The sequence below is a fragment of the Oncorhynchus clarkii genome, unplaced genomic scaffold (assembly GCF_045791955.1).
Source record: "Oncorhynchus clarkii lewisi isolate Uvic-CL-2024 unplaced genomic scaffold, UVic_Ocla_1.0 unplaced_contig_520_pilon_pilon, whole genome shotgun sequence".
NCBI classification, from domain to species: Eukaryota; Metazoa; Chordata; class Actinopteri; order Salmoniformes; family Salmonidae; genus Oncorhynchus; species Oncorhynchus clarkii.
This window is the reverse complement of record NW_027260836.1, coordinates 1-13,305: the sequence shown is the minus strand read 5'-3', so window position 1 is coordinate 13,305 and position 13,305 is coordinate 1. Positions and strand designations below refer to the sequence as shown.

Genomic DNA, 13,305 nt, shown 5'->3' with positions numbered 1-13,305 from the left:
GCCTACTTTCACTCCATGAGCTGTTCTAGTTATGGAAGGAGACTTGAAACAAAGAAAGACTGCATTGACACAGGAAACCCAATTTGGATCTTTTTCCACTGTTTAGTCTTTTGACTTACCATATCAGCACTTTGCCTACAATTGGACAAAAGACCAGAATTGGGCTGCTGTTCGTCAAATTCTGGTCCATTTAGTCAACTTGGAGTCGGGGTTTGGAATAGAATATAATTTGAATTACTGTCTGTGCTCAGTGGGAACCAATCACTGTGCAGCAGTGAAAAATGTTCAACTTGTAGATTTCACCAAAACTTTTAATAAAGTCTTAAAGTGGAACTGACAGTATTTTAGCAGCATGAAATGGTATTAACATCTGTTCATATACACCCCCAGGAAGAATATGACATCTTTTCGTTTATATCTTCAGACAAGTGAGCACTTAGATATGGTCATTTTCATCATAAATTCATAAAATGTTTGGGAATGACGTATAGTAAGGCATTTGTGTAAATTCTATAGCAATATAAAGCGGCCGTGCATTTGCACAATGACTAGACACTGCGTTAACAGAGCAAATTAAATGTAACCATACTTTAAAAGTAATATATTTAAGTAATAAGGCACGGGGGAGTTTGGTATATGACCAATATACCATGGCTAAGTGCTGTTCTTAGGCACGATGCATCGCGGAGTGCATGGACACAGTCCTTAACCGTGGTATATTGGCCATATACCACAAACCCCCAAGGTGCCTTATTGCTATTATAAACTGGTTACCAACGTAATTAGAGCAGTAAAAATACATGTTTTGTCATAACCATGGTATACGGTCTGATATACCACGGCTGTCAGCCAGTCGGCATTCAGGGCTCGAACCACCCAGTTTATAACATCAATTATACAATTTATTTGCTGAGGGTGATTCTTTGATCCACCTCTACACAGACAACACCATTCTGTATACATTTTCCCCTTTGGACACTTTTAACAAACCTCCAAATGAGCTTCAATGCCATACAACACTCCTTCCGTGGCATCCAACTGCTCTTAAATGCTAGTAAAACTAAATGCATGCTCTTCAACCGATCGCTGCCCGCACCTGCCCGCCCGTCCAGCATCACTACTCTGGACGGTTCTGACTTAGAATATGTGGACAACTATAAATACCTAGGTGTCAGGCTAGACTTTAAATTCTCCTTTCAGACTCACATCAAACATCTCCAATCCAAAGTTAAATCTAAAATTGGCTTCCTATTTCGCAACAAAGCATCCTTCACTCATGCTGCTCAACATACCCTCGTAAAACTGACTATCCTACCGATCCTTGACTTTGGCGATGTCATTTATAAAATAGCCTCCAACACTCTACTCAAACTACATCCAGTTTGCTATCACAGTGCCATCCGTTTAAGGGTGGCACCAGGGCCCATGTATGTTGCAGGCCCTGGTGCGACCACACCGGCTAAACCTACACCACTGGCCACCAGTCTGCTTTCAGTTGTCAGTTACCCTCAGGTATGTGGATGATCAGGGCTTTATTCAGGAACGTTTCTTGGGCTACTTTGATGTGTCAAGTGGGAGAGATGCGCAGTCTGTGTTTTGACTTTATGAATTTTATGTCTGAGTTTAACTTCATAGAGAAACTCGTCCAAACCTACGAAGGCACAGCTGTAATGGAACGTACCTGCTATTTGGATTTACAGCTATGTCCCCTCGTTACCTGATTTATGAGGTGATGAATACTCCACTCCACTACCATTGTCAACTTTCTCCTGACATGAACTGAAGCCACAACGTCTCAACTGCCCTCTCATCCACTGAACATTGAATGTTTCCCTTCCAAGCACTGTGAGTACCCCTATCAATTTCCTCTCATTACTGTATGTAGAGTCAATCTCATACACAATCACATTATTACACATCAAAGATTTTACTCCTTGCTTGGACTACCTCATTCTTAGCTCTTTTGTCTAACTGTGTAGTGTCTTGTGTTATTGTTTTTAGTTCCCAGTAAAATCCTGTCCTGCACTGGTCAAGCCTCTGAACACCTCAACTCATGCCACATACCCTCATTCAATCACTGATGTGATCCCATTCCAACAATGTAAGTAGCCCTCTCACTCCCATCCTCCTCAATTTTTCAAGTCACCAGCATCCACTCTTTCGTGACCACAGAGAGTCAGGACACACGTTTAACGTCTCATCTGAAAAACTGCACCCTACACAGGGCAACGTCCCCACTGGCCTGTGACATTGGGATATTTTGTTAGACCAGAGGAAAGGGTGCCCCCTACTGGCCCTCTAGCTCCACTTCCAGCAGCATCTGGTCTCCCATCCAGGGACCAATCCTGCTTAGTTTCAGAAGCAAGCCAGCAGTGGGATGCAGGGTGGTGTGCTGCTCCTATGACTGAACCCCTTTGGCCATAGACTTATGTGATTTCATAGGCTTGCAAACAGTAAGTATGTTGTCACCCAATCTATCTTGAATAAGAACATTTTCACAGAGATCACCAGGAATCATTGGGCTGTATTGCTAAAATGGCACATTTTTCAACCGGGCCTGGTCAAGAATCCTCTTTTCTAGTTTGAATCACATGGCTTATGGAATCCAGGCAGCAGGCCTCATGATTATTTTCATTTTTCATTTTCCTTGTTTTTTATCACAGGTACAGCATTTGACACCACCCAGCCTCTAAATTACACAATCTCCAACATAATCTTGGCCATTGTCTATGGCAGCAGGTTTGAATACACTGACCCCGTAAATGCAAATTCATTTCTTAAAAATCATACAATGTGATTTTCTGGATTTTTGTTTTAGATTCCGTCTCTCACAGTTGAAGTGTACCTATGATACAAATTACAGACCTCTACATGCTTTATAAGTAGGAAACACTGGCGATTTTGCAGGTTATCAAATACTTGTTTTCTCCACTGTATGTACAAAGTTTGCTTTCATCAACCTATCATCAACCAATATTTCTCAAATCCTTTCGGGCTAAATTCCAGCTAAACTTGAGAGACCAAACTTGGATGTTAGAATCCTATTCTTTATTGGATGTGCCCTTACCCCCACAGAGATCCAATGACGTTATTCCCCCACCCCCTACACAAAGGATCATATTTATGGTTTGTCAATCAAGAATACAGTCCCAGGGTCAGCTTCTTGGTTTGTCATTCAAGATGAAATCAAATCAAATTGTACTTGTCATATGTTCCGAATACAACTGGTGTAGACTTTACTGAGAAATGTTTGCTTACGAGCCCTTTTCATTGATGCAGAGTTTAAGAATAATAGAACAGTAACACAAGAATGGATCTACAGTATTTCCTCCATAGAGATCCTGTTAGTATTCTAATTCTTTGAACACCTCCTGGCTTTTTGCCCACTATCACATTCTAACTATAGAATTAGAACAGGTATTATATTTCCATGATTCCAACAGTTCAACCAAGTGTTTTGATCTAAATCACAAGTCAAATCACAATTGCAATATTTTGTAAAAAATAAGGCCTAGATATTTCGCCTGTATCATGCAGCACTATGTGGCAGAGTGGGAATGATCTCAAATGAGATCAACTTCTGGTTGAAGTTTAGTTGAAGAGTATATAATGAATCCAAATGGAAAAGCCCCACTGAAATCAATTAGAATGTATGTGGCTTCCCTAGGGTAATGCACAACTCATACAGCAAATGTAGAACTTTTATTATAATAATAAATGCTAATATATATTTTGGCCATACCACCCAGTCCTAGGTTGTTGATGTGATCTGTAAGATTGTTTAATCTGGCTAATGTTGTTCAAATGTTTTCATTTTCATCAGGTTTGAAAACATTCAGTAAGTAAAATTATAGAATGGACTTCAGCACATTATACCTGCTTTTAGCTGGCTAATGTTTTCTTCCCAAAGGACTTCATGACTCAAGCATTCCATTTGTTAAAAAATTTTGAAGTTGCAAATACATAATGTTCTATTTGCAACAGTTTTAAAAATAAATGTTTGTCGACAGAAGAGACCTCTGACACATTTTATCCACAAAACATGACTTGTGGTCTTCCTCAAAAGTAAACCGACTTCAGGTTGTCTTTATCAGTATCTATAGACACTGGCGTAACATAGTTTCTGTGGACTCCCCCCCCCCCCAATGTCGGAGTTCACCCCCCCACCTCCCTTAAATACAATTAATAGAATGTGTCTGAATACCCATACTTGCATCCTAAATATACTGAACAAAAATATAAACACAACATGTAAAATGTTGTAAAGTCCCATGTTTCATGAGCTGAAATTAAAGATGCTGGAAATGTTCCATATGCAGAAAAAGCATTTTTTTTTCTAAATCTGTTTACATCCCTGTTTGTGAGCATTTCTCTTTTGCCAAGATAATCCATCCACCTGACAGGTGTGGCATATCAAGATTCTGATTAAACAGCTTGATCATTACACAGGTGCACCTTCTGCTGGGGACAATAAAAGACCACTCTAAAATGTGCAGTTTTTGTTACAAAACACAATGCCACAGATGCCTGAAGCTTATTGCGATGGTGTTCAAATGTAGGCTAAGTAGTTTTTCTCCTTAAAATGACCAAGTATTGCAGCGTAGTCTACATCTTTGAAAACAGAAGTCTTTGGGGACAAAGTGGATTTTTGTTTTCCACTGAAAGTGTTACTTGTTCTCTTGGCCTTTGTTAGAGCTGTTAAACTAAATGGTAAACCATCTTCTGATTCCTGAATGTGTCGGCACCGGGGACTCAGGATGTGGCTGCGTTATTGATGTCATGTTAATCAGGCCTTTGAATTGGAACAGATTGTTTTAGTTTTGTATTCTAGGCGACCTATTTAATCCATGTATCAAGTCTTAGCACTCATTTTGATCTTGTTCCCAATGATCAGTGCTTTAGTTTATTATCTTGCTGTCCAATGGTACTGAATTTGAGATGCACCCGACTGTCCACGTTGTTCTGTGCATTAGCCTTTTTGATTGGAAAAGTTTTAGTGTGTGTACTAAGCTATGCGATTTAATGTATATACACTATATATACTAAAATATGTGGACACACCTTCAAATTAGGGGATTCGGCTATTTCAGCCACACCCGTTGCTTACAGGGGTATAAAATCTCCATAGACAACCATTGGCAGTCGAATGGCCTTACTGAAGAGCTCAGTGACTGTAAATGTGGCACCGTCATAGGATGCCACCTTTACAAGTCAGTTCGTTCGATTTCTGCCCTGCCAGACCTGTCCCAGCCGCAAAGTGGTAGGCCACACAAGCTCACAGAACGGGCCTAGAAGGCCAACATCCCGTGGTCACCTCTTCACTGTTGACGTTGAGACTGGTGTTTTGCGGGTACTATCTAATGAAGCTGCCAGTTGAGGACTTGAGGCATCTGTTTCTCAAACTAGACAATGATGTACTTGACTTCTTGCTCAGTTGTGCACCGGGGGCCTCCCACTCCTTTCGATTCTGGTTAGAGCCAGTTTGCGCTGTTCTGTGAAGGGAGAAGTACACAGCGGTGTACGGGATCTCAGTTTCTCGGATGGAATAGACTTCATTTCTCAGAACAAGAATTGTTAGGTTAGATTACTTGTTGGTTATTACTGCATTGTCGGAACTAGAAGCACAAGCATTTCTCTACACTCGCATTAACATCTGCTAACCATGTGTATGTGATAAATAAAATTTGATTTGATTTAACTGACAAGATTCAGAAGAAAGGTCTTTGTTTCTGGCCATTTTGAGCCTGTATGTCACGCCCTGACCTCAGAGAGCCTTTATCGTTCTCTATTTGGTTAGGTCGGGGTGTGATTTGGGTGGGCATTCTAGTTTGTCTATTTCTTTGTTGGTCGGATATGGTTCCCAATCAGAGGCAGCTAGCTGTCTATCATTGTCTCTGATTGGGGATCATACTTAGGCAGCGCTTTTTCCCCACCTTAGTTTGTGGGATCTTGTTTTTGTATTGTTGCTTTCCAGCCCTACAGAACTGTGCGTTTCATTTTGTATTTGTTATTTTTTCGGTGTCATCAATAAAAGAAAGATGTACGCCTACCACGCTGCACCTTGGTCTCCTCATTCCGGCTACGAACGTAACACTGTAATCGAACTCACAAATGGTGATGCTCCAGATGCTCAACTAGTCAAAAGAAGGCCAGCTTTATTGCTTCTTTAATCAGTACAACAGTTTTCAGTTGTGCTAACATAATTGCAAAGGGATTTTCTAATGATCAATTAGCCTTTTAAAATTATAAACTTGAATTAGCTAACATGTGGCATTGGATCACAGGAGTGATGGTTGTTGATAATGGGCCTATTTACGCCTATGTAGATATTCCATTAACCTTTTGCGTGTAGGGGGCAGTATTTTCGTTTTTGGCGAAAAAACTTACCCATTTGAAACTGCCTATTTCTCAGCCCCAGAAACTAGAATATGCATATAATTGTCAGATTAGGATAGAAAACACTAAAGTGTCCAAAACTGTCAAAATATTGTCTGTGAGTATAACATAAATGATATTGCAGGCGAAAACCTGAGGAAAATCCAATCAGGAAGTGCCTCTTATTTTGAAACTTCTGTTCCTATGCATGCCTATCCTCAATTTAAAGGGATATCAACCAGATTCCTTTTTCTATGGCTTCCCTAAGGTGTCAACAGTCTTTAGACAGTTTCAGACTTTTATTTTGAAAAATGAGCGAGAAAGATTACATTGCGTAAGTGGATAGGTGGGGCCTCTCAGAGTGAGTTTTGCACAAAAGAGTAAAGGGGTCATTGTTTCTCCCTGTCCTATTGAAAAACCTACACTCCCGGTTGATATATTATCGAATATACACTGCTCAAAAAAATAAAGGGAACACTTAAACAACACAATGTAACTCCAAGTCAATCACACTTCTGTGAAATCAAACTGTCCACTTAGGAAGCAACACTGATTGACAATACATTTCACATGCTGTTGTGCAAATGGAATAGATAACAGGTGGAAATTATAGACAATTAGCAGGACACCCCCAATAAAGGAGTGGTTCTTCAGGTGGTGACCACAGACCACTTCTCAGTTCCTATGCTTCCTGGCTGATGTTTTGGTCACTTTTGAATGCTGGCGGTGCTTTCACTCTAGTTGTAGCATGAGACGGAGTCTACAACCCACACAAGTGGCTCAGGTAGTGCAGCTCATCCAGGATGGCACATCAATGCGAGCTGTGGCAAGAAGGTTTGCTGTGTCTGTCAGCGTAGTGTCCAGAGCATGGAGGCGCTACCAGGAGACAGGCCAGTACATCAGGAGACGTGGAGGAGGCCGTAGGAGGGCAACAGCCCAGCAGCAGGACCGCTACCTCCGCCTTTGTGCAAGGAGGAGCAGGAGGAGTACTGCCAGAGCCCTGCAAAATGACCTCCAGCAGGCCACAAATGTGCATGTGTCTGCTCAAACGGTCAGAAACAGACTCCATGAGGGTGGTATGAGGGCCCGACGTCCACAGGTGGGGGTTGTGCTTACAGCCAAACACTGTGCAGGACGTTTGGCATTTGCCAGAGAACACCAAGATTGGCAAATTTGCCACTGGCGCCCTGTGCCCTTCACAGATGAAAGCAGGTTCACACTGAGCACATGTGACAGACGTGACATAGTCTGGAGACGCCGTGGAGAACGTTCTGCTGTCTGCAACATCCTCCAGCATGACCGGTTTGGCGGTGGGTCAGTCATGGTGTGGGGTGGCATTTATTTGGGGGGCCGCACAGCCCTCCATGTGCTCGCCAGAGGTAGCCTGACTGCCATTAGGTACCGTATGCTGGTGCGGTTGGCCCTGGGTTCCTCCTAATGCAAGACAATGCTAGACCTCATGTGGCTGGAGTGTTTCAGCAGTTCCTGCAAGAGGAAGGCATTGATGCTATGGACTGGCCCGCCCGTTCCCCAGACCTGAATCCAATTGAGCACATCTGGGACATCATGTCTCGCTCCATCCACCAACGCCACGTTGCACCACAGACTGTCCAGGAGTTGGCAGATGCTTTAGTCCAGGTCTGGGAGGAGATCCCTCAGGAGACCATCCGCCACCTCATCAGGAGCATGCCCAGGCGTTGTAGGGAGGTCATACAGGCACGTGGACGCCACGCACACTACTGAGCCTCATTTTGACTTGTTTTAAGGACATTGCATCAAAGTTGGATCAGCCTGTAGTGTGGTTTTCCACTTTAATTTTGAGTGTGACTCCAAATCCAGACCTCCAAGGGTTGATAAATTTGATTTCCAAATCAAATTGTATTTGTCACATACACATGGTTAGCAGATGTTAATGCGAGTGTAGCGAAATGCTTGTGCTTCTAGTTCCGACAATGCAGTAGTAACCAACGAGTAATCTAGCTAACAATTCCAAAACTACTACCTTATACACACAAGTGTAAAGGGATAAAGAATATGTACATAAAGATATTTGAATGGGTGATGGTACAGAGCGGCATAGGCAAGATGCAGTAGATGGTATCGAGTACAGTATATACATATGAGATGAGTATGTAAACAAAGTGGCATAGGTAAAGTGGCTAGTGATACATGTATTACATAAAGATGCAGTAGATGATATAGAGTACAGAATATACGTATACACATGAGATAAATAATGTAGGGTATGTAAACATTATATTAAGTAGCATTGTTTAAAGTGGCTAGTGATATATTTTACATCAATTCCCATCAATTCCCATTATTAAAGTGGCTGGAGTTGAGTCAGTGTGTTGGCAGCAGCAACTCAATGTTAGTGGTGGCTGTTTAACAGTCTGATGGCCTTGAGATAGAAGCTGTTTTTCAGTCTCTCGGTCCCAGCTTTGATGCACCTGTACTGACCTCGCTTTCTGGATGATAGCGGGGTGAACAGGCAGTGGCTTGGGTGGTTGTTGTCCTTGATGATCTTTATGGCCTTCCTGTGACATCGGGTGGTGTAGGTGTCCTGGAGGGCAGGTAGTTTGCCCCCGGTGATGCGTTGTGCAGACCTCACTACCCTCTGGAGAGCCTTACGGTTGTGGCGGTGATACAGGCGGTGATACAGCCTGACAGGATGCTCTCGATTTTGCATCTGTAGAAGTTTGCGAGTGCTTTTGGTGACAAGCCGAATTTCTTCAGCCTCCTGAGGTTGAAGAGGCGCTACTGCGCCTTCTTCACGATGCTGTCTGTGTGGGTGGTCCAATTCAGTTTATCTGTGATGTGTACGCCAAGAAACTTAAAACTTACTACCCTCTCCACTACTGTTCCATCGATGTGGATAGGGGGGTGTTCCCTCTGCTGTTTCCTGAAGTCCACAATCATCTCCTTAGTTTTGTTGACGTTGAGTGTGAGGTTATTTTCCTGACACCACACTCCGAGGGCCCTCACCTCCTCCCTGTAGGCCGTCTCGTCGTTGTTGGTAATCAAGCCTACCACTGTTGTGTCGTCCGCAAACTTGATAATTTGTGTGATTTTGTTGTCAGCACATTCAACTATGTAATGAAAAAAGTACTTAATAAGAATATTTCATTCATTCAGATCAAGGATGTGTTATTTTAGTGTTCCCTTTATTTTTTTGAGCAGTGTATATTTTAAAAACAATCTGAGGATTGATTATAAAAAACGTTTGACATGTTTGTGGACATTTTGGATATTATTATTATTAAAGCACAATTTCAAAATCTGAGACGACAGATTTAACAAAAGGCTAAGCTGTGTTTTGCAATATTGCACTTGTGATTTTATGAATATTTTTTGTCATATTATTTGACTGTGGCGCTATGCTATTCAGCGATTGCTGATGACAATTATCCCACTTAGGGGATGGGTAGCGTCAAGAAGTTAAAATCGGCCATTTCCAGCTACAATAGTCATTTCCAACATTGACAATGTCTACACTGTATTTCTGATCAATTTGATGTTATTTTAACGTACAAAAATGAGATTTTCTTTCAGAAACAAGGACATTTCTAAGTGACCCTAAACGTTTGAACGGTAGTGTATATATTTATTTATTTATTGAGGAGACCTTTTCTAGAGCCAACTCAGGGTCAGGAATACAGGAGACAGTGGTTTTATCAGAGTAGAACATGTTATGTAAAAACCCTTCAGCAGAAACATTTAAAAAAATGTTTCTTAATTAAACCATGATTAGTATTTTGCCGTGTCGTATCTCTAAAACATCCTATGGGACAATTATCACTGAGATCATATGCAAATACTCCACTACACAAATATTTATGGGGGTTATTAGTAAGAATGAACTCAATCAATGAAGAGTTAACAGGGCCATGTGGGTTTTGAGATCAATTGAGTAAGATACAAATCTATGCATATAAACTTAAATTGATCTGAAGCCAGGGAGAGCTACTCCAGATTCAAATCCCCTAAAATGACCAACTTTGAGGACAGAAAAGGTGTTAAACACTCAGATATATCAACAATAGCATCCGCCATGGCAGCAGGGGGGGGTCGGTGGTAAATCCCAGCAACAATAACATTTGCATTTGGTTTATCTACAACCAGGTTGTCAAATTTCTTGAGAACAAAAATAAATATTTAATAAGTCACTTTCTGAGCAGTTTTACAATGGGCAAATATGTATGTAAGGTTTTGTTCAAATAGAAAAGGGGTGTTGTCAAAAAGTAGTTAAATTCTAATGGATGTATCCTGTTTTAATAGGCACTGTTAGAACAGGATAACACCCTGTTTTATTAGGCTCCATTAGAACAGGATAACACCCTGTTTTATTAGGCACCATTAGAACAGAATAACACCCTGTTTTATTAGGCACTGTTAGAACAGGATAACACCCTGTTTTAATAGGCACCGTTAGAACAGGATAACACCCTGTTTTATTAGGCACCATTAGAACAGGATAACACCCTGTTTTATTAGGCACCATTAGAACAGGATAACACCCTGTTTTATTAGGCACTGTTAGAACAGGATAACACCCTGTTTTAATAGGCACCGTTAGAACAGGATAACACCCTGTTTTAATAACCCATGGAACTTACGATGCAATGATTGAAACGAAGAAGCTTTATAAACTTTGTTGCTTTATTCTTAACAGGATTATCTTATTAACAGACAGGCGGATGCAACTACCCTCAGAACGTGTTGGACTGCGTTCCAATACTCTTAGCAATACTGCAGACCGATGCTGAAAATGAAGTAAAATAGACTTCACTCTATAAAAATAATTCCACTACCGTAGTCTTCAGTGTAATTAAATGTAAAAGATATTGGAAGGTGCCTATGAACCGATCATAAACTAAATATAATAATGTTTGTGTGTTTCGCGCAAACTCATTTCTGGGATTATTTATTATAATGGTACATTTAATGTGTAGTGGTTTCGCAGCATATTCACTTTTTTGATTGAGTTTTTGCCCCACCAATATTTTCATGTTCTAATCTCAGACCCGGCTCACAGCACACAGCTGGTGAGGTGACGGATTGTGGGTGAACCCCACGGATGGTGTCAGGTCCAGATCATCCTCTGTTACTCCAGGAGGAGGAGAGAAACGAAAGTGCTGCAGGGGGGAGGTGAAGAAGAGGAAGAGCTCCATCCTGGCCAGACCCTCCCCCAGACACACCCTACGACCTGCGAGAGAGACCAAATATACAGAAAATAGCATGAAGTCTGTCCAAAAGGCTACCAGAATTGTTCTACTTCTTTCAATTAAATAATTTGTTGTAATTTGTTGTATAATGAAGTTAATATACCTGCAGAGAAGGCCATGAAGGCGTCCCTCTTGACAAATCCTCCCTTCTCATCCAGAAAGTGGGAGGGGGTTAAGGTGTGAGGGCTCTCCCATTCGCTATCGTCCTGTAGGACCGACGTCAGTAGAGGTATCACAGACGTCCCCTGCAGTAAGGGTGAAGCATAGGATCCCTTATTTTCAGAGCAAAAGTGATGAAACCTGGTTTAACTTCTTGATTCTACTTGAGACGCATATGTCTCAAGTAGGCACCTGGAAATGCAAATGCGCTACGCTAAATGCTAAATGTACTCGTTTAAACTCAAACCTTGATCAAAATTCACAAGCAGGGTATTGAATTAAAGCTACACTCGTTGTGAACCTAGCCAACAAGTCAGATTTTTAAAATGCTTTTCGGCGAAAGCATGAGAAGCTATTATCTGATAGCATGCACCACCTGAAAATGCCTGAATGCGACGTAAACAAAGACTCTGCTTATCCGACGCAGCACAAAACGCAGAAATAAAATATAAAACATTCATTACCTTTGACGAGCTTCTTTCTTGGCACTCCTATATGCCCCATAAACATCACTATTGGGTCTTTTTTTTCGTTTAAATCGGTCCATATATACCCAAAATAGCTTTCTATGGAAGCTGTCATTCAGAAAAAAACATCGTTTTTAAACGCTGCGTAATTTTTAAAAATTAAAAAAGTCGACGATAAACTTTCACAAAACACTTCGAAATCCTTTTGTAATCCAACTTTAGGTATTAGTAAACGTTTATAATCTATCAAAATGATTACAGGGCGATGTATATTCAATAGCTCCTCGTTTGCATATCAATGGCTGCCAATGTCCACATTAACAACATCCAGGTGGAGACTGGAAGAAACGGAAGCCAGATAGATGGATTTTCCAACAAAAAATTCAATTGAAAATGACGACAATGGCGACATCGTGTGGAATTTGTATGAATTGCATGCAGGTCGATATTAAATGTTGTCCTCTTTTAACAACCCATGGAAGTGACTTATGGAAATTATTTTTAGCTTTCAGAGAGCAGTTTTTCTTGCGTTTTTCAATGAAACACACGATCTGTTATAGTCACAGCCGTGATTTAACCAGTTTTAGAAACTTCAGAGTGTTTTCTATCCACACATACTAAACATATGCATATACTATATTCCTGGCATGAGTAGCAGGACGCTGAAAAGTTGCGCGATTTTTAACAGAATGTTCGAAAAGGAGGGGGTAGAAGTAAGAGGTTTTAATAAATGTGCACATTCAAAAGGAGTGGATTACAACTTCAGGCAGCAATAAATATATATATTTCTGGCACGCCCATACTCCAATATTTCACAATCATGTGTTGTGATCTGGATGCCGTCTTTTTGCATCCATACACATTACCGGGCTACTCCTTTTTTTATATTTACAACTAAAGTCAGCTATGCTGGTCTACAGACTCCTTTGGGAACCCCAACTACCAAACCATCCAGTGATGGATTTATAAATACATGATCTGGGTTCCCAGAAGGACTGATCTCTATAATATATAAACAACTTTTGGAAAGCTTATATTCTGAGCTAGCCATTAAAAAAGTATGGTCCACAGATCTAATT

The 13,305-nt window shown here is 41.0% G+C and overlaps 1 protein-coding gene across 1 annotated transcript; it reads right to left on the bottom strand.

The window, feature by feature from the left end:
- Positions 1-10,941: 10,941 nt before the first annotated feature.
- On the bottom strand, positions 10,942-11,872 carry LOC139401866 (cytochrome P450 2K1-like; the record flags this gene model as incomplete). Its single annotated transcript, XM_071145857.1, has 2 exons — positions 10,942-11,581; positions 11,704-11,872. Coding segments are annotated over 2 exons (357 nt in total), but the record flags the coding sequence as incomplete, so codon positions are not given.
- Between the last annotated feature and the right edge of the window lie 1,433 nt (positions 11,873-13,305).